Source organism: Epinephelus moara, chromosome 5 (genome assembly GCF_006386435.1).
Source record: "Epinephelus moara isolate mb chromosome 5, YSFRI_EMoa_1.0, whole genome shotgun sequence".
In the NCBI taxonomy this organism is placed as follows: domain Eukaryota; kingdom Metazoa; phylum Chordata; class Actinopteri; order Perciformes; family Serranidae; genus Epinephelus; species Epinephelus moara.
Genome location: NC_065510.1, coordinates 42,292,445 through 42,318,358, shown reverse-complemented (window position 1 = coordinate 42,318,358; position 25,914 = coordinate 42,292,445). Strand labels below are relative to the sequence as shown.

The 25,914-nt window shown below is 40.1% G+C and overlaps 1 protein-coding gene across 2 annotated transcripts in view; it reads left to right on the top strand.

Annotated features, from left to right (window-relative positions):
* The window catches only part of LOC126389761 (endonuclease V-like), a 111,889-nt gene that overhangs the window by 18,393 nt on the left and 67,582 nt on the right, over positions 1–25,914 (top strand). For both annotated transcript variants that reach the window (XM_050043620.1, XM_050043621.1), the window contains exons 6-7: positions 10,523–10,591; positions 10,789–10,917. In XM_050043620.1, the coding sequence (XP_049899577.1) occupies positions 10,523–10,591; positions 10,789–10,917 (198 nt within the window). The remainder of the gene's footprint in view (positions 1–10,522; positions 10,592–10,788; positions 10,918–25,914) is intronic.

Sequence of the window (25,914 nt, the reverse complement as noted above, 5' to 3'; positions counted from 1 at the left end):
ACTGATGAGGTCAGTCTGAGCGAAATGTTAGATTTATAATCACTGGAGCCACAGTGATCACAGTGTGTGGATTATTTTACTAATAAAAGACAATCTTTTTATTTTCAGGCATCATCACAGGTGTATCATGTTATTCTGAGCTACAGTGATGAATCAAAGCGTAAAATCCGCCACAGTGTCGGTCATTACTCTGTCGATAAAAAACTTTGCACAATTAAAATGCAGCTCAAATCATTACGTGAACATGATATCTCATCCATCCAACTGGACTGAACGCTGAACTGATTAGAATTTGGTGGTCAAAGGTCAAGGTCATTATTACCTTGTGTCCGTCTTATTCTTGTGAACATGACATTGCAAGAATGCTCGGAGGGAATTTCCTCAAATTTGGCAAGAATGTGGATTTTGGTGATCAAACATCACTTAGACCTCACCAAACATGTTTTTGGGTATAACTCAAGAGTTCAGACGCTAGTTATGACAAAACTTCACACAAATGTCTAATAGGATAAAATGATGAAGTGATGGCATTTTATATTAAAAAGGTCAAAGGTCAACTTCATTGTCACATAATGTTCTGCAAAAACACTTTTCTTTCCATTACTCAGTGTCATAACTGAGGAACAGAAGAGGTTACTTTTGGTCAGATATTGAATTAGAGACACTAATCTTGGGTTTCAACCTTAAACTCTGCTGTTTATATAGATTGTTTGTGCTGCCAGGTTGAAGATGACTATAAAACATCTGAATGTTAAAATATGTAGCTTCTTCGCAGCAACATCCACATTTAAAGCATTGTCAACCGTCGTGGCTTCATATGAGTCTGGATAGATATGGATGTAAACCACAACGTGACTGGGTCAAGGAGATATACAACCGCGAGGCAATCATTCTAGTTTTCCAGTGATCTGATTGGTCAGTGGTCAGGGTGTTGACAGACTGTGATCTCTGAAAAAGTGAACTAGCTTCTAAGTACTGAAAACCCAGAGCTAACCCAGACGTTTGCATGCTAACTCCAAATTGCCCCTCGGGGACAAATAAAGTGTTTTGAATTGAATTGAATTCTTGTTACAGGCCTCTGGTGTCTAGATATAGTCTAAAGTATGAGGATAAGCACAGCAAATTGTCTTTAATTTAACTTTAGTAACTTATATCGTAACTTTTATTCTACATGTGGACTCCAGATGCATTTCCACACACTATGTTTTGACTCTAATTTTGGCTGTCCACCTTGAAACTGTGCTGATTGCACAGATCATCTGTGCTGCCAGGTTAAAGATGTGTGTGAAGCATCCATGTTTTGTGACATGTAGCTTTATTGCAGCACCATCCATATTTGAAGCATTGTCAGTGTCATGGCTACATATGAGAATGGACAGACATGGATGTAAATGATAATATGGCTGGTTAGCGGAGGCATACAACTGCTAGGCAGTAATTCTAGTTTTCCATTGTCATGATTGGGTAGTTGTCAGGATGTTAACAGGTTGTGAGCCGATTTCATCTAAAATTTACTTAACTGTTGAGCATAAGGTATCCTGGTGATTTTTCCTGTGAAAAGTGAACTAGCTTCGTAGTACTGAAAATCCAGAGTTAACATTGAAGTCACCTTGCTATAACTCCAAATCCTTCTTCACAGCACAGGCTTCTGGTGTCTTGATACAGTCTTAAGTAAGAGGATAAGCACAGTAAATTGTGTTTAACTTCTACATGTGGACTGTAGATGCATTTACACACCCTTTAATTTATCTGTTGTCCCGCTGGATCTTCAGTGTTTTAGAATTGCAACCTGAAGCAAACTAACACCAACATGATGAGAGAAACTCTTGTTGCTCTGAGGTGACAGTAATGATAAGTCATCTCGAGTGCTTCACCTGACAAAAATATCACATAGATAGATAACATCAGTTTTTAGAATAGCAGTGATTTCCTGTGATGCTGGTGATAAATGCTATTTCAGAATTTTTCTAAGGGAAGCAGCGTTGATGGCTTTAGCAATCATCTCATCTACTGCTAAGTCAATTAGCAGGCAAAGAGACTCTGCTTATAACCCCAGCGGTCTTCATGCAGTAGTGGAACATACTAATTCAATTCTCTGTAGGAGTGTATCCATCTCCCTCAATTACTGTTAGTGGCTTTGGCGTCAGAAAATGTTGGTCCGTCTCCACCGTAGGGAAGAATCTGATCTCTTTGTTTCCACAAAACATGGTCACCTCTGAGGATACAGTCACACATATCTGCTGATACTAATCCTAGTGGCTCAGGCATGTTCATTTTAGGTATCAGGTAACGTCGGCACAATACATCCATGCATCTCTGGGCTCAAGCTATCAGCTTGAGATCAGTGTCTGCACATGAAATTTTAGAATTCCCTCCCTGTCCATATTGCTGTAATTTTCTGTCTGGGGCTCTGTCTAATTTGTCTACAGGCACGGCACAGAATTGCGACGCCTCAGGTCAACACCGGCGTCGATGTTTGAGCACTTGATCTGTGAAGTAATCTGTGAAACACAAACCATATCAGGCTCCCTACCAAATTGCAGAAAATTAGCCAATAAGAAATAAGATTAGCCATTACAGGATCTACACGCACACTGCCACGCACTACTGACAAGCAATATACTGCCATACTCCATTAGATGTCAGAAAAAGTTGCCAAAAACACTGGCAGCACACAGAGTTTTCAAATACCAACCTGCAGTCTGAGTGTTTGTGAAGGTTACAGAGAACTTCCTCTCAGCTACTGTAATTAAATGTGCAGGCCTCGAGAGTAAAGGTGTGTGTGTCTTTATCAGACACAGAATCACAGAAAGTATTGATGTGAGGATGTAACACTTGAGAGCAAAAGTATTGTGTTGAGTGCTTGAACAATACACATACATGGATAGAGAGCTTGTCCTTGTCTCTTCTTAAGAAACGTTGTTCAGCATTTTAGGAAATATGCCCATGTGGTTTCTTCCTGACAGTGAGATGAGAAGATCTATATCACGCTCATGTCTGCGTTAAGTACAGAGTTGGAGCTGGTAGGTTAGTTTTTATCCAACAACAGCACCGTTAAGCTACTTTACATGACAGTGAGGTAACCATGTGTGGTACAATTGTGTCTGTACAAACCAATACTAAAACTAGTTTTTATGCTTATTTACTTTCCTTCCAAAAGTGAAACAAAAAATCCATCTGGTCTTTAATGTCTTTGTGATAAATACATAGTAGGACGTGGTTTGCCCAGCTTTAGCATGAAGACTGAGGAAAAACATGCAACTCCTCCTGCTAATTTGTCATTTTACATTTCTGTTTTTGTACAGATTAAAAAAAACACACACCGCATGCTAATTTGTGATCTGTAGAGTTGTATGTAGGTGGATTTTTGGACAGAGCCAAATTAGACTAAGCTAGGCTGACCATATTTTACCATATATTTCTCTAACTCTGTACTTAAGTTGCATTCCCGTAAAGTAAATTTTCAGGGGAAGTTGCCACAGGCAGGTCGATTTGTTGCTAAAAGCTACTAAATGATGTGATGTCATTGCTGAGTCGTCGCTGCTGGTGATGTCACTCAAAATGCCAGTCACTCAATTTGACAGCCAGTCAAACAGACCGTGAGAAAAGAAAAGAAAAGCATGTGTGCGTTTTAGCATTTGAGTCACTTTTCGAAAGTTGCTAAAAGTTTCTAAATTTTAAAAGTAGCTTAGTTTGTTTGTAGGTGGTTTTCTAAAAAAGAGGTTGCCAGGGTAGTCCGAAAAGTTGCTTAACCTAGCAACATAATTGCTACATTGGCATCACTGGTCAGCAGAATGGGAGGAGCAGAAAAACATCCTGTTACTCACAATATTCAAGTGCAGCTACCTTCCAACCCAGTCGCCAGAATAAATGTTGCCAATGTTGCCGTTTCTGCAAACATTACATTTTCATGTTATCATGTAACGGATATGTCGAAACATCACGTGTGTGGATGCGTAGGTCTAGGCACAAAAACCACTTGGTTATGGTGAGGAAAAGATCATGTTTTGGCTTAAAGTACCTGGTTTTTGGGGCACAAGCCCTGCTTAAAAAGCGGCGATGGATGGCAAAAAAAACCCACCCACTTTTGGGGCTAAAAAGCTGCAGGAAAAACAACAATGACATGCTAAAAAACAAACAGTGTTGTTGTTTGTTGGTCTTGAACAGTGGTCTGCAGTGGTCAGCTTCCGCAACATGTGGCCCACTGAGTATGTGCAGAAGTGTATCTCCTGCCCACAGACTTTACATTGCGTTAATGTCACTGATTTTAATATCGGTTTTCTTTGCTCAAGGAAAGCTTCACAACTATAAAACCTCTATGGATCAAAAATTCTCAACAGAAAGATTCACAATTCATAATTGTTTGCAGTTTGAGGTGTCCTGTCAACAGTGTTATAGACGTCTCTTTTATAATAGTGTTCTATGTGAAAAATGCCTTTTGGGCCTCAGAGGATTTTTTTTTGACTGCAATACCATGAGTGGCCATTGTGAAAAAATGTAAGCAAGACTGAGTGGCATTTGTGGGGGCCGGAGGTGTCTCGCCTAAGCGACACGCCATCCACCATCCCCTGGACCTCAAGATGATGAAATCCCTGTTTCCACCAAACACTTTCTGTATGGTACCTTTGGAACTGAAGGTAACCCTTTCAGACATGGTACCTAAACCCTAGGTTTGTTTAGCATTCCCATCACAAACAGTGATTCTAAATGTGGGCAGAATTGTTGTCACTCAATGCTCTGTCCATCACTCCCTGTGCTTCCTCATCACCAGTGACACAGACGGAAGTCTGCACCTCATTTTGGACCACAGAAGGAGGTTGCATGCCAACATTTTCAGAACAAAATAGAATTGTGGGTTTGTGCATTTAATCCTTCTCAGGCAAGCACAGGGGGTTAGTGTTGCTGTAACCTACAGGAACAATGCTCCGCAATGCTTATTTTTTCTCCAAGTGAGGATTAGAAAATATGCAGTTCACATAATCCTGTTGAAATTAACACATATTTTTAAACACTTGAAGATTCACTCATTACTAAAAGTGTATGTCATCCAGGAGAGACAATAAAAACTAATGGCATGGTCAAAGTTGTCACAGTGAAATTTAAGGTGTGTTGATGGATATCATCAACTCATGCATTGAGTAAGATTACAAGTAAACGTTCCATCATAAAAGTTGCTGGCAGTCGGCCCAGTGAATTAGGTTATTTTTTTCTCAGTCTACAGCTGCTGCTAGAGGCAGCAAAAACATCCTTTCATTTCATGGTTATAGTTTATTAATATATATAAAACTTGCCACAGTATGAACAGTGGTTACATAAGTTTCAAAACCAGCCACAGCTCAGCCCTGAGCAGAGTTGCTGTTCTCTACTGACCAATCAATGGACTGCAGTGTTTCTAGCTCCACCTTTTAGTACCAGATCTGTGTGCTAGGTACCCCAACAGAGGGGGGACCAAAGATGGGGACGGTAAAGAACTGTTAAATTTTTTCCATTTTCAGTGGAAACGAGAAAAAATCCGTAATGAACTGAACCATATCAGACTGCTCGGTGGAAACGGGGCTTTAGTGTTTAATTCCATCAGTGCCATCTTGTCATTGTCTCATCTTAGTCTTAAACACTATTCGGATGGGATTAGTTTTACATGGGCACGTGGGGTAATGTCACTTTACCACGGGACGTCAGTAATATTAATGGCCGATTCGCACGGGATAAGAAATATCAGTAAAACTACCACAAGTGGGAGGGGTAAATCCATTCACGCACCCTCCTGCCATCATGTGCGTATGATAGGACTGTCAAAAGCACCATGAAATTGAGTTCGAATATTTTCGAATTAATTTAGTAGAGTTCGAATAATATTAGAATTTATTATTATTAGTAGTAGTATTAGTAGGCTATTAGTATTAGTATTATTATTTATTTATTTATTTTTTACAAAAACCCCCCACAAAAAATAAGATGCTTATTGCTGACGCAATATGAACATAACACTCGGATGAAAACACCCGTTCTGACCTCACTGAAGTGCCAGGTATGACCAACTTCTGCCTCGCTATTTGAGCAATGTTTGGATACTTCAGTGCGTAGTTTTCCACCACAAAAGTGGATCCTGGTCGGCCCGTAGTGGTGTCTCATTCTGGTAACGTTTCATCTCTTCTTCAAAAAGGGTAGGCAGGGAGGCAGCAGGTGCAACACTCTCCCTGTATGTCTCCCCGAACAGGTCACGCATCGCGGACAGCGGGATTTGCCGTGATATACAACATTATTGATAGTATTAATTAATTATTAATGATATTCAAATTATGATAGTATTAATTAATTATTAATGATATTCAAATTATCAAATTTAGGCTCGAACTTATAAAAAATATATATATTCGAATATATTTCTAACTTTGATTTTTTTTTTTGACAGCCCTAACACACATATTTGCTGCTGGTCTATTCGCACGGGATTAGTATTACCTGAGGTAAATGTCCGGGACCCTTTTACAGAAGGTAAAAGTCGCTGTAATCTTTACTGACATCGTGCGGTAATGATTACTGACATGGCACATTCGGATGGGACTAAAATCTCTGGTAATTATTACTTTACCCCACGTCCCTATATAAAACTAATCCCATCCGAATAGGGCTTTAGTCTTACTCTAGATGCTACAGGATGGTTCCATTGGTACCATCCACAACTTTTCATAGTGGAAACGGGAAAAAATGCGTACTGAACTGAACTGAACCGTACCGGACTGCTTGGTGAAAACAGGGCTAAAGTCAGCTCATATACTACGTCACTTTAAAATGATACTGATATAATACATATGAAAAGTACAAACGTAACATATTTGTGGTTTGTGCAAACGTACAATGTAAACATTTTCTTCTGGCAACTGGGCTGTACCTTCATAATCTTCACAATATTCAAATAGCCTTGATTTTGCAACATTTTGGATTTGGAGCAGTTCATTAACAAGTGAAACCAGATACAAATAAACTTTGCATAGGTTCTTTTAAATGAGCTCCATAGATTGTTTAACTGTTAATGTTGTAAAGCCAGCAAGGCTTCTATTTTTAACATTTCGTAGTTGTTTTCACCGACGTGCAGACTGACGTAAACGATTTTCCTGACTTGGTTGTTTTTTATTACAGTTCTAGACAATGACATAAATACAGCATTAACGACAAAAAATGAATAAATAAATGTATAAATTAAATAAATAAATAAATAAATAAAGCTGCAGATTGGGAAAAATTCTCCTGTTCCAGTGCAGGGAGATTAAAACGTGACTCTTGAAACCACACTTTCTTTAGCATTAAAGAATGGACCAGATGACTTGCTGAGATGAAGTATGTACAGTCTTTTAAACAGCCACATGTCTGTGAAAGATTGTATGCATCCTTTTGAAGTGTCCTTGAACAGAACAGTCCCTCTCTACCTGCTCAGTCGCTGTATGTTTCTAGCAGCTGAAAGCCCAGCATGTAAATGTAAAGTGTCTAAGCTTGAATAGAGGCAGGGGATTGCAGTGTGTTTTATCTGTGCGATCTGAGATGAAAGAAAAAGAATAAAACAGTAGAAAAAATATCTCTTTTCTTCCTCTTTGTCCTCAATACACACTGGGAAACTGACATCCTTGTTGTTGAAGTTCATGCTGCTCAGCGTCCTTCAGATGTTATGTCCTCTCTTTTCTCTCCCTCCTCTCTTTCTCCTTCTCTTTACCTCCAGTGTATCTCCCCTCCTCTCCCACCCCATCCCCTTTCTTCCTCTCAATTTCCTTTTCTCCCATCTCACCTCTTTTTCTTTGTCCCTCCATGTCTCTCTGTCTCACTGATACCCTGGCTGTAACTCAAACTAGTGTGTTATTGATGACTTGTTCTGTCTTCCTGACTTGTGCTATTCTGGCTTCAGTCCTACTCTGGCTTTGTAGGAGCCAAACCTCTCTCACACAAGCACACACTCACACACATTGTTGGCCTCATCCCAGCCGGGATCGGAGGCCCTGCGCGGCCCCTCCTGTCTCCCTGCTGGCTGCTTGCTGTAATCAGTCATAGTAGAGCAGACACCCCATCCATCATGGAGGCTAAGCTCCCTTCATCGCCGTGGCCCATAACCCACAGCACACCTGTCAACAGCGGCCCACATCACTACTTCTGACTTTGCTCCATCTCTTCAACTGAGACTAAAACTTAAGTTTCTATAGAAGTTTTTAAGTATGTTTTTAAAAGTACTTATGTACATATTTTTTCAAAATGAAGTTACTTTTAATTCATCATCCACTAATAAGAAACATGAAGAATCTTACAGGTTTAGTCTAAGGCTTGAGTTTGGTATTTCAGCTGTCATCATCTTGGTTTTTTGGAGAGAGAAGTGACCATATTTAGAAGGGGGGGTGGATCTGACTCTCAGACTTCAGCAAAGTCAATCAGACAGCCTGTCACTCAAGCAGCCCCGCCCTTAAATATGTGGAACTTTAAACCTTAATAAAATGCAAAGGGTTGAGTAATATAAAAAAATCATCCCCTCTACAGTTGTCATGAATGTTGAAATTAACTATAGAGACCAAAACAGTTTTTTTTGTACCAGGCTGTAAACATGTTTATTTCTGCTATAATGTTGGGAATTTTAACATGGGGGTCTGTGGGGATTGACTGGCTTTTGGAGCCAGCCACAAATGGTCTTTCCAAGAACTGCAGTTTTTGACACTTCTGAATGGGCTTTATTTACAGCCACGGAGGTTGCGGTTTGGTACCTCTCATTAGTAATTCGTCCATGCTTGTTTATGGGGTAAAACACAAAGAACAAAAGTTAGCAGACAAACAAATTACAAATGTAATCTGCGATTTTGCTACTACTATTTATTGTCATTGAACATTGTTCAACGCCCTCTGTTGGTGACACATCCTTGATTACAATGGCTCCGCACAAAACTGGTGGAAAGGCAGGCTGGTTCCCTAGATAGAATGAGGTTCCAAGAATCCTGAATGGAACTGGTTCAAGAACCTGAGCTAATTGGGTGGAAAAGGGGTATCCCATCCCATCCCATTGTATTCTATCCTATCCTGCTCCATTCTGTTCTATTCTGTTCTCTGTTCTGTTCCGTTCCGTTCTGTTCTGTTCCTTTCCATTCCACTCCACTTCTTTTGTATCACTGTTGGATTTGTCAGAACGTTTGTGGTTGTACAGCCGTGTTACAGAGTGAAGGTTCATTCATTTTTATCATGAATCTGCAGCAGTAACAGCCATGGCTGGAGGCTTTCAGTTTGTCCATACCATTCTGGTGAACGTGATATCTCAAGAACACCTTGAGGGAATTTCTTTAAATTTGGCACAAACATCAACTTGTACTCAACAATGAATTGATTAGAATTTGGTGGTCAAAGGTCACTGTGACTTCACAAAAAATGTTTTTGGCCATAACTCAAGAATTCATTTGCTAATTATGACAAAATTTCACGCAAATGTCAAATGGGATGAAATGATAAAATGATAGTATATATCCACAAGGTCAAAGGTCAACTTCACTTGCTATTTTCTCAGCATTTGAAAATATTGTTTGGTCAAAATTTTACATTTGTTGAGTGTTGTGGTTTATAAGGACGAGCAACATTTTGTCACTGATTTTCTTTTGTTAGAATATTTTTTGTTATTTTTTTTTTAACAAAAATGTTTTTGAATAAAGGGTGACAAAATTCTTTTTGACGTTTGTTGACAATATTTGTTAAAAAAAAACTTCTTTTTACTATTTTTTTGATAAATATTTTGCAAAAAAAGAACTTGAACACTTAATAATAAACATTTTTATCAAACATTTTTTTCTTTTAATATAAAAACTTTAATTTCTATCAAATTCTACAGCAGGCAATACAACTGACTGTGATCACGAGTCCAATCACCCACCATAATGTTTGGTTTCCCAGCTGCATCTGAACCTCTTACAAACTCATTGGTAAATTTAACCAGCAGTTAACCAAAGATGTTGGTACATGACATTTTCCTACAGAGAAAAAAAAATTCCTACAGTGTCCTAAAGCTGGATAAAAACACACATAGGCCTACTGTTGTTTTTGCATTGTAATGCCATTCACTGATGTCCTTAAAGTTGGTATATTAAAGGCAAAGGCACAATAACAAGTTTTGTTTTTGTTGCCTATTGCAATATTTTCATCAGGTTGTCAACATTTGTACTTAGTTCTTAGTCTCAGTAGGAATATTTCTGTTTTATTTTAAACATTGAAATGTTTAAAATGACAGCAAATATTGGTATTACGGTACACTATTTGTATTTTGTCAGTCAAGAACTTAATTTGCCATCCTTAAAAAAGATACCGTAGTTTGTTTTTCAGTATGGAGTTTTAAAACATACCACAGCTCTGAATGTGTGGAGGTGAAAGTGCAGTCACACAGAGGTTAAAGAATAAGAAGAGAGTGTGAAGCCTCCACAGCAGGTTAATAGTTTGTTTCAGTCGGCTGCTATTTGTATTGGCATGCTGTACATCTTTTTTGACTTTGATTTTTGTTCCTTTGCCTCCGCAGATAGCTGCTCTGCAGAAGGGAGGAGACAGCTTCCCACTCACAGCCGCCTCAGGCAAAGTGCTTGGAAAGGTGCGGCAAAGGACAGACACATGAAAAAATAGAAACAAATACTTTTAACAAAGATGTTGTTTTGTTGCTGCTGACTTCAAAGGACACCCACCCTGCTAAAAGTCAAACTCAACAAAATGTGTATGACGATTACAATCACAGAGAGGGAGACAAGTTGATAAGTTACCTGAGACATTTTTTTGTGTGTGTCTGTTCAGGCATTGCGAAGCTCCGACAAGAGCTCTAAGCCGGTGTATGTGTCTGTTGGCCACAAGATCAGTGTGGACACAGCTGTACGCCTAACACATTCCTGCTGCCGCTACCGGGTTCCAGAGCCCATCAGACAGGTACACACACACGCGTGCGCACACACACACACACACACACACACACACACACACACACACACACACACAGAGCAAGGTGCAAAAAGACACAGGAATCAGACAAAAGTTGATCTCGTCAGCGGTGAGGCAGAGTGAGCAGTGCGCATCACTTGTATAACAGCTTCCTGCTGTGAAGCGGGGAGGTGTGAGCATCGTGCTGTGTGTTTCAGCAGCAGGGCCTGGGAGACTTGTAAGAATTCAGGGAACAATAAATGCAGCCAAATTAGGGATGCTCCAATTTTTTTTTAAATTCCAGTAGCAATGCAGAAAACCATGTTTCAGGCAATAATACAATGCTAATTGTCAGGCAATGTTCCCTACAAAGCTACTTTACAGTGTGACAGTGAATATTCCTTTTGCTCCAAGGCAGATTAACAATCTCTTTTTCTGTCTTGCAGCTTATTGCTGATGCTGTTGCTACTAGCCTAAAAATATTTTTGCACTGACATCATCAGGTGTGTTAACAGCATCAGGTTGAATTGACAGGAAGGTGTCATGAAATACTCTGAAATACTTCTTCTCCTACTGCTCTGCTCACTTACATGTTGTTTGTCACATGTTTTGTTTTTTAAAATGTATCACCCATTATTATATTGGAAACTGGGACAAATCATGTCATACCAAAAAAGCCTTAAAATTAGAACTTATCATCAAACTAATTACATGTCTGGGGTGAACATTGTTTTTAAAGGATTTTTTATATGTGAATTGAATATGATTCATAAAATACTTTGATCTGCTTGCATGATACCTGATGACATTAGGAGTGCCCCAGCAGTGTTACCTCTGAAAGTTAAGTTGAAGACCTTCCTTTTTAGCCTCAAATTCCAGTGGTCTAGTATGACAATTTTAACAACTATTTTGTTTCATTTTATCATATAGCAACATGGTGGTGCAGTGGTTAGCATGGTCGCCTCACAGTAAAAGGGTTTCAGGGTCAGACCCAGGGTGGGGAGTCTGAACTTCAGGGTGGGGTAGTCCTGTGTGGAGTTTGCATGTTCTCCCTGTGTCAGCGTGGGTTTTCTCCAGGTACTCTGGCTTCCTCCCACAGTCCAAAGACATGCAGACAAGGTTAATTTGTGACTCTTAATCGGCTGTAGGTGTGAATGAGAGCGTTAATGGTTGTCTGTCTCTATGTGTCAGCACTGTAATTGTCTGGCGTCCAGGGTGTACCCTGCCTCTCGCCCAAGCTGAGATAGGCTCCAGAGATTGGTCTATTTATCTCATTTTATTCTGTGTTTAGTTCTTTTTATATGTTTAAATTCTTATTTATTATTGTCTTTTAATGGTCTATTTTTAGTATTATTATTTTTTATCATTTTTTTATAACTAACACGTCTTCTTAGATTTTATTGGTTTATCCTTCATCTTTATTATAATTTTATTATTTCAGGGTTTTTTTTTTAGTTTTATTGGATTTGATTCACTTTTATGATCAGTTGCTGGCTCTACTTTGTGCCTACAACTTCTACCTCACACTTTGTGCAACATATTGTGCTTCCACCTGGAATGAAATGTGCTATATAAATTAAATTTTGCTTGCTCTCATGTTTTTTAACTTCTAAACTTGCCCTGTGCCAACAGCCTTGTTCCAGACAAAAAATCACAACTTCGAGCAATTAACAAATGTGTTAAAAGCCTATAAAATCTAAAACTAACAGTACGTACGGATAATATTGGTGTAAAAATGTACTGCTATAATCATCTTTGTTTAAAAATAGATTTTTACGAAAATGTTGGCCCTTTAAAGTTGTGTCTCAGATTTTTGTCATCTCCGTCAGATTTCAACAAAAACATCATGTAATCAGGTGTAAAAGACGTTGGCTATATCCTAAGGACTCCTGTCTCACTTCCTGGTTTTCAAAAAGGTAGGAATGCTGCTCAGGTACTGGTGAACTCTCTATTTTTTGATAGATTCATTAAATAAAATTGCTATCGGGTGTGTCACAACCATAAAATGTCAACTCTGTAGCCCCTCTAAATCAAAACTAAATAAGAATTATGGTTTAAAAAATAGTATTTGGATTAGTATTAATAGAACTCTGAGCAACTTTGAAAAATAAAATGGCTTCTCATTGCAACTGCTGTGAAATTCATAAATATTAAAACTTTTTGTCAGCTCCATCAGATCTGATCTCTGACATCCCTCGTATATGCTATTCAAAAAGAAAAAATCAATCACTGGGAGATTGGCTCATTTAACAGTCAAGACTTTGATCTTTTAAAATATATTTTCCAGCATAATTGAAGAGTAAAAATCAAGAGGTAAAGAAAATAAGTTTTTCCCCCAATTCTCAAGTACAAGTGATGTACAGTATCCACTTTATTATGCAAGATTATGTCAGCTATTGGTATCAGCCAGATACAGAATTTCCAACTATATATTGGCCGTGAATATTGCTTGGCATGTGTTGGCCATCATTATGAAGGCTCATCTCTCAGCCAAGTGCTGGAGAAGAGATCATGCTGCAGGATAACAGACACCTTGTTGTGGTGGGATGATTCATTTCTCAGCAGGACAATGACAGCAAGCAAACAGCCAACACTTGAATACCAGCTAAGCAACAAGATGAAAGCCCTCAATGTTTACAGTCACATAGATACAGAGGGACAAATTAAAAGAAAACCTGAATAAATGAGTGGAGGAACATAACAAATGCAGATACTGAATGATTTGATGTGAATCATATGCTGTGGCCTTCACAGTCACCATGTCAGACAACACTCCTAACTACCATTATCACAACAACAAATGAGGGAAAATCTTCAGAAAGAATGCTTTTCATCCTGCCAGTAGACTTTGAGAGACTTGGTGAAACTAACAGGAGTAATGGAGCTGTCATGGAGACTGGTGGTGGCCCAACACATTACTGATACAGTGTATGAATCCTACTAAAAAATCTGTAGAATCGTTTGAAAACCACAGGACTTTTCACAGGTTCAGATGGGTGTCTGTAAAACATTGATTCCTTTGATTCACTCTGCAACGAGACAAACTAGTGGATTAGGTCAAGGAGATTGATTAATGTATTTAACTATCATTTAGGCTGTGTCCAAAATCATTCACTCATTCACTCCTCCCTACTCACTATATATAGAAAGTTCTATGTTGAGGACTATATGATATAATATGATATATTCATCTGCAACATGAAAAAAAACTTTCAGACACTACTCAGGTCATTTTCTTGGCACCGTTAATTACATCATTGCTGTCACACAATTAAAACATGTTATATCAACGTCAGCTGGTGAACCATCCATAACAAATACTGACATGCATAATTGTGATAAAAATATGAAATTAAACTGAGCGAATTTTCCCCTAAATAACATTACAAAGCACTTTGTGGCCGTTTGCGTTGTGTTGAGATGCTGCTCTGCTCACATTAAACGTGTGCCTGATACAAACATTACACTGGCAGACAGACCAGCAGAGAGAGAGCAGTGCAATTGCAACCTCGCCTACTAATGTAGGTCATTTTCTGTCAAACCTTTGTTGTGTTGACGTTTGTTTTACCAGTAAGTCATGTAATAACTTGTGAATTTAATGTGTAACATTTTGCATTACACCATTATGGCACACATCAGACCTATTAGTGACTCAGCTTGCTAACATTAGCTAACATTATTAGCCCTACTCTGTACAGTAACTGTTAAGCACTACAGAAGATTGATTGCGATTTATTTTTACTCTTCGGGGAGCGACAGCTACACATGAAACTGACAGTTTATTACATGGCAAAGAAACTGATAAGCAAACTTCAACATGTCATTATAAGTTAAACATGTACAGCAGGTTGTAATCGAGTCACTGTCTCCCCTCTTGCCCGTGTCACTGTCCGTCACATACAGTCCATCCATTCCTTTGGCGCAACATGTGATAGGATATATTGCTTGGTGAGTCACGACCAGTTGTACAATACTTTTCACGGTGCATCTTGGGATACAGCGAGTCCACTATATAGGGTCTAATAAGGAGAGACATTTGGTCAGATTCTGAATTGGTGACACTAATCTTGGGTCTTCAGTGAATCAAAGGATATTACAGTTCCTGATATCCAGTTGGAAATTGACGTGGCATGGAGGATTTTTATTGTTTCTCATTTCTCTCAAGATACATCGCTGTGATGATGCAGGCTTGACAACTGTGGTTATTTTGCTATTTGTTTGGGTCTTCTAATACAGTGGTTCCCAACTGGTGAGTTGCGATCCAAAAGTGACACGGGTCCATTCTGAATGGACCACAAATGACCTGCAAATGTGTCACGTTTGTAAGGAACACACTTTATTTTTAAGTACAGTGCATTTCTAGCACAGAGCTTTTATTTTTAAGTGCCATGTCCTGTCGTACATTGATTGACTAACAGACAGCTACTTGACAGAAACAGCAAACTAGCTCGACGGCATTGCCAAACCCAAATATGACAATGAATGTATTAAACTGTGTGCACCTTGAAATAATGACTAAGGAGCAATCTGGACCTCAGAGTTGGACCATTTGGGAACCACTGTTCTAATATACTACTGAAACTAGTTTATGTTTTTGTCTACTGATTTTAAACCACACACTGCGCAGTTCTTATTTTTACTTTTGGATGACATTTCTGTGAGTGACACAATTAAAGCAAATGAGGTATCTGCCTTCTATAGTGTACCCTTGTGCAGGGCATGCTGGGACCCTCAACAGGATGAGTGGGAGCAGAGAATTTTTGGCAGTTATACTGGTTTCATGAGTAGTGTCAGATAAGTAATAGTATTTACAGTATTTTGCTTTTTTTTTGTTAGCAAAAAAAGGTCTTAAACTCATTTAAAGTCATTCTGGGGGAGTTTTGAACTGATCTTGCCTCAGGCTCTTTGTCTTTCTGCCACTAGGCTGTGCTGTGCTTCTGCTGTCCAGTGCGCTCTTACTTCCACTGCACAGAAAACACATATTTGCGTGCACACACACACACACACACACAAACACACACATTTCAAATCAGTTTTTTGCCAGGGGAGCTGCAGTAGCAGCGGCTAACTCATCCCCTCCTGTGTGTGTGTGTGTTTATTTCATCAAAGTGTAAGTGTGATGTGTTAAGCTAGTGGTTGGAGGAGGAGGAGGAGGAGGCGGCGTCTGCTCTGACAGCCGCAGGGACTGAATGTGGACATCAGAGACAACCAGGGACACTCTCACCTTTTTCTGTCCAATCACTGGCACCTCTGTCTCTGTTTCTGTCTCTATCCAACTGTTTTCCTGTCTCTCCCTGAATTCCATATTCCCCTTTTTCTCTCCATCTCCTGCGTTTCTCCTGTGTTCTCTCCCTCGCTCTCTCCCACAGATATTTTCTATTCTCTTTACTGCTGATATCACAGAAAAAAAGTCCTCACAGATCTAGTTTTGGCGAGTGTCATATTCAGAGTTGAACTCTGAGTTTACGGTGCTGTTTCATGGGCAGAGCAAGATTCCTGTCCCTCAGGCCTCAGAAACCTCAGTCCCAACTTGTGGAGAAAAAAAATCAAAAAGCTGTCAGTCTGACAGAAAGACTTTCTGAATTACATAACAGTCATGTTTTTGAAGTTTTGAAGATAATAGAAGAGCTGCAGTATTCTGCCCCTCTGTCCAGACACACATATGCAGACCTACTAAGTAAAGTAGAGTCAAATGCATAAACATAAAGATATGTTCATGTATGAGATGGGTGTATCTACATGTATACACTGACATGCTATTGGTCAGACTCACCAGCTGTGGGTCTCTGTGGCAGACAGTGTGTTGTGGTTTGTGTCTAGTTGTGATTTGTCCCTGACACACACACACACACACACACACACACACACACACACACACACACACACTGAGGAGTGGCTGGATAAGGGCACAGTAAATGTTTATGTGTTCAGGAGAGGAACAGAGTGAGTGCTTAAAGGCACTGACTCTGCCTGCACTGGAGGAGCAGGATGTGTAGCAGATAATATGGCCATCATGTGGACAGACAGAAGGAAAAATATATTGCGAGTAAAACTATAGCAACAATGAAAGATTTCCACACAACGAAATTTTTGTGCTAGGTGTCATACAGATGGATGACAAATTAAAAGAAAAGACAACATAAAGTGTCCTAGTGATGATGTTCTTCCTAAAGATTGATGATGGTGGCGCAGAGCGCTGTCTAACATGCCACTTCAAAATTTCCCATGGGTGTTCACTTGGGTTGACTGGTGACTGTGAAAGCCACAGCATATGATTCACATCATTTTATATTCATCAAACTGATCAGTGAGCCCTCATACCCTGCATGCAGTCTGCATTAATTGTTTCTCCACTAACTTATTCATGTTTGTATGTGACAGAGAAAGGTAACTGTGTGTGTTAAATCTGAGCCTGGAAACACACATAAGATATTTAATATTAAAGGAGCAGTGTGTTGGATTTAGTGGTATCTAGTAGTGACTAGCTGAAACTTCTCTCATGTGCCAAGCATGTACTCCCAGTTAGAATTCCTTCAGTGTTCATTGTTCAGGAGGTTTTAACCAGGACCTGAATTATCCACAGAGGTCTCCTCCTCTCCAAAACAAATGGACCTGGTCATTTAAACTGTTAAAACACAGAATAAAGACATTAAAAAAATCTGTGTTTTTCTGACGCTGCTCATTGCGGAGAGGCTGCAGACTACGTAGGCTGACATGAAACATGAATGGCCCTGTCCAGAGCCAGTGTTTGCTTTGTCCATTCTGGGCGACTGTAGAAATATGGTGGTGCAACATGGCAATCTCTAGAGACGAGGACCTGCTACCTTTGTAGATATAAATGGTTCCATCCTAATCCAACCCAGTCTCACTCCGAAGTTGTGGAATACCAGCATTTGAGCAGTGACTTCTGGTGTCAGACACTGACGAAAAAAAGCTCTCCTTTTTCATTGGCATGATACGCGGCTGGTCGGCATTATTGTTTAACAGCATCAAAGATTTAATGAAAATATACTATATTGGTTGAATTTTGACATAATTTTCCATATCTGACACTGTGGGTCCCCACCTCAGACAACTGCCCCCATCTGAACACCACCTCTCCTATTCTTGGTATCACTTCATTTTGGTGACTTCAAGTATTTTTACTGCCCCCCTGAGCTGTGTATCACAGCCACTGTTGCAGCTGTTACTGCAGTCTGGGTTTGTGAACGGATCAAATCAGCTGGCAAACAACAATAACTTTTGTCACCCTCAAAAACGAGATGGTTCATCTTAAGGGGTTTATCCTAATAAATAAACCTGTACAACTTAGTTCACATCTCTCCCTCCACACCCCTTCAACTATGCCTGCCTGCATTCTCCAGCGTACCTGCTAACCTTCAGCTCTGCTCATCAGACAGTAATAGATAACATAAGCCTTCAGCTTGACTACATCATCAAATAACTAATAATGTGTTGCTAATGTTAGGTAAACCTTGTTCCCGATCACCAGCTCTGACAAGCTGAAGTGAAAGTGAAAGAGAAACTTGGCTTGCAAAACACAGCATCTCCTCTGATACCCGCCTTTTGATAGAATTGGTCACGGACACCCGAAAAAAATTAGTGTCCGATGGGACACCATTTGCCTCATGTTGTGTGACGCATCTCCGTAACATAAAGTTGATCATGTTGATGATTGTGGCCTGTTGATTGTTGGCCCACTCTTCTTTAAAGGGAGTGTGAAGTTGCTGGATATTTGTGGGACACCAACACACAGTTGCACATGCCAATATAGAGCACTTCAAACATGCTCAGTTGGTGACATATCTGGTGAGTATGCCGGCCTTGTAAGAACTGGGATGTTCTCAGCTTCCAGGAATTGTGTACAGATCCACAGAAGATGGGGTCGTGCATTATCATGCTGCAACATGAGGTCATAGCAGTGGATGAATGGCACACTTATGGCTCTCAGGATCTCATTACGGTGCATTCAAATTGCTTTCAGTTAAATGCACCTGTGTATGTTGTACTGAGCTTATACCAGCCCATACCATAACCCCACAGCCACCATGGGCCAATCTGTTTATAATATTGGCATCGCCTACATTTGCCTGGAACAGTGTAAACCAGGATTCATTTGTGAAGAGAACACTTCTCCAAAGTGCCAGACAACATTGAAGGTGAGCAGTTACCCACTCAAGTTAGTTATGACTAGGACCCTAGAATACTAGAGTGACGACACTTCCATTGACTCCTGTGGTATGCTGAAATTAAGCCGCACGCGTCCCCCAGTGGGGCATGAGCGCATTACCTTTCCAACCAGAAAACCCACTCACTTACAGTATGTGTGACGCGCACTTGTAAGTTTTACTTTTAGATGTCTTGGTCATATGAAGTCATGCTTATAATTTGTTTATTTCAAAATGTAGAGAGTAACATTATGGTAGACAACTGTTTTTTTTGTTTTGTTTTGTTTTTTACCTGTAAACGGGTCACCGATGCTCCTATTATGGTAGATTATGCTTTTAGGTTTGCTTGACTTTGGGGACACACAAGCACCAGGAATTCTTAGAATAGAAACCTTTATTTTTCGTTGTATCAAGCATACAATGACAATAAAGGTTTCTATTCTATTCTAAGAATTCTTGGTCAGCAGCAATGCAGCAATACTGACGTTCAGTCAGTTCTTGGTCAGATATGCAACACCCTATCCCGCCACTAGAGGGCATGTGACCAACCTTCCGCTTGATCAATGTGTGTCCCTACTCTGGTATTGTAGGGTCCTAGTTATTATGACAGACTGCTGTCAGGTCAACACCCTGGTGAGGACGACAAGCATGCAGATGAGCTTCCCTGAGACAGTGTCTCGTGGTTTGTGCAGAAATTCTTTGGTTGTGTAAACCAAATGTTGCATCACCTGTTTGGGTGGCTGTTCAGAGACCATCTTGCAAGTAATGAGTTCTGGATATGGAAGTTCTGAGCTAGTGTGGTTACATGTGATCTGCACTTGTGAGGATGGTTGGATGTACGGCCAAATTCATGGAACTGGATGGAACATTTGAGATGTCTTATGGAGGTGAAATGCACTTTCAGTTCATTGGCAGCTCTGATGGACATTCCTGCAGTCAGTATGCCAATGGCACGCTCCCTCAAAACTTGCAACATTTGTGGCATTGTGCGCTGTGATAAAACTGCACATTTTAGAGTATCCTTTTAATGTGACCATCCTAAGGCACACCTATGTAGTAATGATGCTGTTCAATCAGCATCTTGATATACCACACCTGTCAGGTGGGTCGATTGTCTTGGGAAAGGAGAAGTGCTCACTAGTATGGATTTGAACAAATTTGGGACCAAAATTTGACTTTTTGACTTATTCATACTTCAAAAACAGCATCAATAAGTGATTAACATAGGGGGGATCAACATAAAATAAATAAATGAAATAAAAATCAACCAGCCACCCTCCTCCTCTGACAAGTAAAGAACAGTCCCTTCATAAGTCAAGAACAGTCCCACAACAGTCCCACAACTCCCACTCCCACACTGCCACAAAGAGAGAAATGTGAACGGCTCGTTTCTCCTCTGACACGTCACATACCTGTGTGCTGCCATGGCTCGGCTGTCCAGGTCCTTTTGGGCAGTCATGACACCAAGAAGAGGACATTATTGGAAAAGGACTTCTCCGTCACCGGTAAGCCGATGGCCGCTGTATTTGACAGGTATTCATTCCTGTCTGTGTCTGTGACTCCCGTTCAACCCACAACCGGCGGGATTCGCCTTTCGTTTCTGCTGCTGGTTGAAATCTGTACTCACACAGCGTGCTGAATGATTTGCACAAAACTATTTTTAGTCGCAAATGCGAGTGCGTGACGGACAGAGTAAAATATCGCCACACTGCCGACATTTTACTCTGTCCGTCACTGCACGCTGTTTGATTGCGTTATCAAAACACGCCGCTATTATTCAGCCTTGCTTTTCACTTATTCCACCGAATATCGAATGTGTGTTTTTTTGCAATATTCGGCCGAATATATTCGGTTACGAATATTTGGTGCATCCCTACTGTAAAGCCCTCTGAGGTAAATTGTGATTTGTGATATTGGGATTTATTAATATAATTGATTGATTGATTGATTGATTGATTGATTGATATAGGTGGGCTACTCCCAAAGTTGAACGTAGGGGTACAGAAACTGGTTATCAGACATTCCACATATTGTATACGGAGGTCTAAGCATGTCAGGTAATAACAACTGAACCAAATTTTGTGGAATTATAATATTCAACATTACATATGTACATTTAACTTTGTTACACACATTACTGCTGTATAGTTGACCCTGTTACATATAGGATGAGTCCTACATGGGTTTGAGCTTGACCCACAGTCCTTAGCTGAATGTCATCCCCCATCTGTCTCCCATTTTTCCTGTCTATCTACAGCTGTCCCATCAATAAAAAGGCATTTGAATAACCAATACAATGGAGAAAAGCAGCAAATCTTCATCGGTGAGAAACTGTAGAAAAATATTAAAAAGTGATCAACATGTTAATCCAACATCAGCATTTTTTAATCAGTTTTTTTTTCAGCACTAGTTCTCTTAGAGAAGGGCATCTTATTATTATTGTAATGTTCTACCATGGAGGACTTATTAGGATTTATTGAATTTCAGCTTATTGAATTTAGTGGAAGGCACAAAGTATGTTTTGGATTAATACAGGAAGTCAGGTATTAAAGTTTTAATACTTAGTGATCATTACCTGCAGAGGGAAAGTGATCTACTGCTTTCTTTTTCTAAATGTACAAATTAACCCTTTACTTTTCGTTCCCTGTTTTCTCCACCCTCTCTTCACCATCTAATAAGATCCTCTCACTTTACATCACGACTGAAATAAACCCCTCCTCTCCACAGCCTGAGAGATTTACAGAGAGAAAGATGAAAAGAAAAGATGACATCATGGTTGGATTCTGCAGTGAAGGCTCATGTGTGAAAGCACTGCAGCAGAATCTCATATACCGCCGTGGAAAGCTAAAACACACTTATACATGCGCGCGCGCACACACACACACACACACAAACACATGAGAGAGAGCTCAGACTAATTCACGCCCAATCTCAGTCATGCTCTCAAACACCATTAAATTCTCACACTTCTGTTTCCGGCGCTTCACCTACATGTGATGGGAAGGAGAAGGCGAGCTGACACCTGCCTCCATTCATCCTCTGCCTTTTTACTCTGCTGTCACTGTGACAGCCAGAGAGTGACAAGCAGAGGTCAGAGACAGGAAGCTGACACATCAGAGGGATGTTGCATTAGTGGCCACTCCATCCCTGTAGAAACACACTGTGGGTTGTGGTTTATTGTCTGTGTTCATAGAAACAAACGTCTCGTAGTAGTTTTTGCTGGCAAGCTGCCATCATCTGAAGTGGGACTGACTCCTCAGTTTTCTGATTGATAACCTCATATTTGCATATTTAATTTTAAGCCTCAAAATGATAAAAGCAGCAGGAAAGTGGGTGAAATCGTGCGGATGTTGCAGTAATATACACACAGAATATATGCAATGGTTAAATCTGTTAAGTGGATGAACTTATTAATCTTACCTCTTCCTGATTAACGGTAACGTAACCTGTAAAGGTAGGTGATAGACTGATTTCCCGTTGCCCGTTGCAAGAGGATGAGTGTGCCCTTTTGTTTTTGTTTTTTTACTGGTGTGTCATGTACAGGCTGGACAACAGGTTAGTTAACACTTTTTGACAAAGATTTGGAATAAGGCATGTCTGCTTTGATCTTTTGGTTAGTTGTGAAGATGTGCAGCAAATAAAACAACTTGTGAACGCACCTCAGAAAAGCCCAGACTCTCACGGCCAAAGTTGACCTGTTTTGTGACATGGTCTGTTGGAACAGATTTGCCACATCTTTGAACTGTGACAGTGGCATGAGCCAGAGACAGTGACTTCACCGGTATACCGCTCGGTTCCACTTCACACAAGCTTATGTGATATCATTGTGATTATATTCTGCTAGAGTCACATACAGCAAATCGTCTGTGGTTTTAACAGGTTCGGTGAGCTCTCCAGAGCTAAAGTATAGTCAGGATTCACCTCTAGAACACTGATGATCAAATCACGTTTTTCTTTTTTATCATTAAAAATTGGATCACACCATGACAGTGACACAACCACTGGTAATGTTTTTTGGCATATTCTTTTGCGGGTTCATTTTAATGACAATACTCATCTCCCCATGTGCAAATGTTCCATCAAAACAAGTTCCTCCCTGACACTATTTTGCAAGAGCACCATCGCTGCATCCTGGACTTAGCTACACATAAGACGACTGTGATTGGTTTAAAGAAACAAAAACAAACCACAGCATTTTTCCCCCATAGCAAATAGATAATGGCGATTCCAAACCTTTCTATAGTGCTAACAGACATGTGGACATAGGTCTGGCTATGTGAGACTAGTAAACAGTAGAAAGCAGCATGGAGGTCAGTGGAAATGTTATTCTTTTTTTGATCTCTTATTGAGTCTGTCTCTCAAACTCTGTGCAGACTAAATTTTGCAAAGGGGCTATAATTAGCGCATTAACCTGGGTGTTGTATTTCCATCACTGCTGATTGAAGCCTCTCCGGGCTGCAAAATTTTGCTATTTAGCCCCGTTTCCACCAAGCAGTTTGGTGTGATTTAGTTTAGTTTGGTACCCTTTTGAACTCTCGCCACTGTGAAAAGTTGTGGATGGTACCAATGGAACTGTTCCTTACCGTCACCCCTCTTTTGGGGTACCTAGGCCACAGATCTGGTACTTAAAGGTGTAGCTAGAAACGTTTAGTGATGAGTGGATCTTCAAGCATTGAAGAAAAATATATTGCTACAGCACGGCACGGCAACACTAAACCCTTGCGCTTGCCTGAGAAGGACTAAATGCACAAACCCGCTATTTTTAAAGATCCCATGGAGAGAGACTCTCACTCCAGCCTTTTCTATTTTGTTTTGACAAGGTTAGCTAGCAACTCCATTCTGAGGACAATTAACAAGGTGCAGACTTCCATCTATGTCACCGGTGATGAGGAAGTACAGCGAGAACTGGACACAGCAGTGAGTGACAATGACCTTGCCCACATTTAAGAGTATACTGTTTTTGTGAAAATGCTAAACAGACCTAGGGTCTAGATTTGAAGGGTTACTTTTGGTTCCGAAGGTACCATATCAAAAATGTTTGGAATGGGGCTTTTGTCTGCAGGAAAAAAAATGTCTCTACTCTCAACATACAGCATATGGAGAAAAAAGTTTTCAAAAATAACTTAATGATGAATAACTTTTCATTAGGGGTTAAAAAGAGCAGGTCTTTTAAGGAATTTTATACAGGCATCATAAGAGTTCCTTTTATAGTGAGTGCAGAGATGCTCATTAAATAATTCAATCAGATGACAAAACTTCTCTTTGAATTAAGTGTTTTGTTCTTTGTTCAATGGGCAGCTATTTTCTTAATTGATAAATTTTTTAAACCATTTATCAAAGAAAAACGCCAAACATTTGCTGGAATCAGCTTTTTTAATGTCAAGATTTGTTAGTTTTTTTCTGTCTTCCCATTGGTTAGACAAAACAAGACATCACCTTTAGCTATGAGAAACTGCAATGGACAAAGAAGATATGCAAGAAAATATTAGTAAATATCACTGGTAAAATATAGCGTTACAAATGAGTAACTTTTCCCTCCTACATGTTCAACTTTGAAACACGATCTCTCTGCTCAGACGTATTGTACACAGATACACAAAACATGTGTACACACAGTCCATCCATGGACACACATAAAAGCCTGTACACATACCCACAAGCACATACAGTCTGTACACACAACACACATACACACACTCTCACACACAGAGACACAGGCTCATCTCCTGTTCCTTCCTTCCTCTACTTTGGCAGTCAGTTAAAAGCTCTAATGGACAGCAGTAGAAGTGAAACCTAATTCTCTCTAAGCTAATGTTCCCTGACAAACATACTGCTGCTCTGTCAGTCCTGCTCACTTGAAATTTAGCAGGCCTGTCTGTTGGCTCTTTAGGACACACATACTGATGATAATAAAAAAGTGGTTGTCACGGATTGCAGATCAAAGCTATACCTCTACCAGCATCAGGTACCTTCTTCTTTCTGAGGGGTTTCCTCCGCACACTCATTACAGTGGCAACAAGTATTAGCGACATGTTCTCATCCCAAGTCATCACATATCGCCACTTTGTCAGTGGCTTTTCACATCTGCATATTATGCACTAGGTATCCTTCTGCATCTGCCATTGACGTTCTGGGATGCCACAACTAAAGCCGGGTTGTCAGCAAAAGCAAATGGTTAGACTCAGTAAAAAGGCATCATAGTTTGGCTCTACATTAATTCAAGAAGTGATCACTGGGCTCCTGGGTGAAAGTCCAAGGTTTGTTGGGCCCATCCATTACCCCTCCTGCCCACCCTACAGGGATCCCCAGCTCCTTATATTATATCATTATCGGCAGCATTTCAAACTCATGCTGTCCAGTGGTGAATCATACTGCTGCAACAGGTGATGTCCGGCCGTGTAATGAACTGATGCCGCCCGTCTGCATATCATACTGCCACAACAGGTGCCATCAGGCCCACCGGCAGTGTGTTATAAAACCGCAAAAGGTCCTGTCTGGCTGCGTCCAAACTATCGCTGGCTTATCATACCGCAATGAAAGGAGGCTTTTGGCATCAGTGTTTGACCCTCAAATCACTGACAAAGCGACAGTGTTTGACGACTCCGGAATGAAAATGGGCTGGTATTACATTGCCTCGAAGTCAGCAGCAAGAACAAAGTTATTTATTGTCCAAAAATATGAGGTGTTAAAAAATAAACATGGACCTATATTTAGTCCTCAGTATTTACACACCAACTCCAAGCTGTTGTCTGTTGTCAAATGTTTTCTGAAACATGCCTTCTTTCTAACCTGCAAAGGGCTCAAAGGAGAAATCTTTTCTTGTCTACCAGCTGCTTTA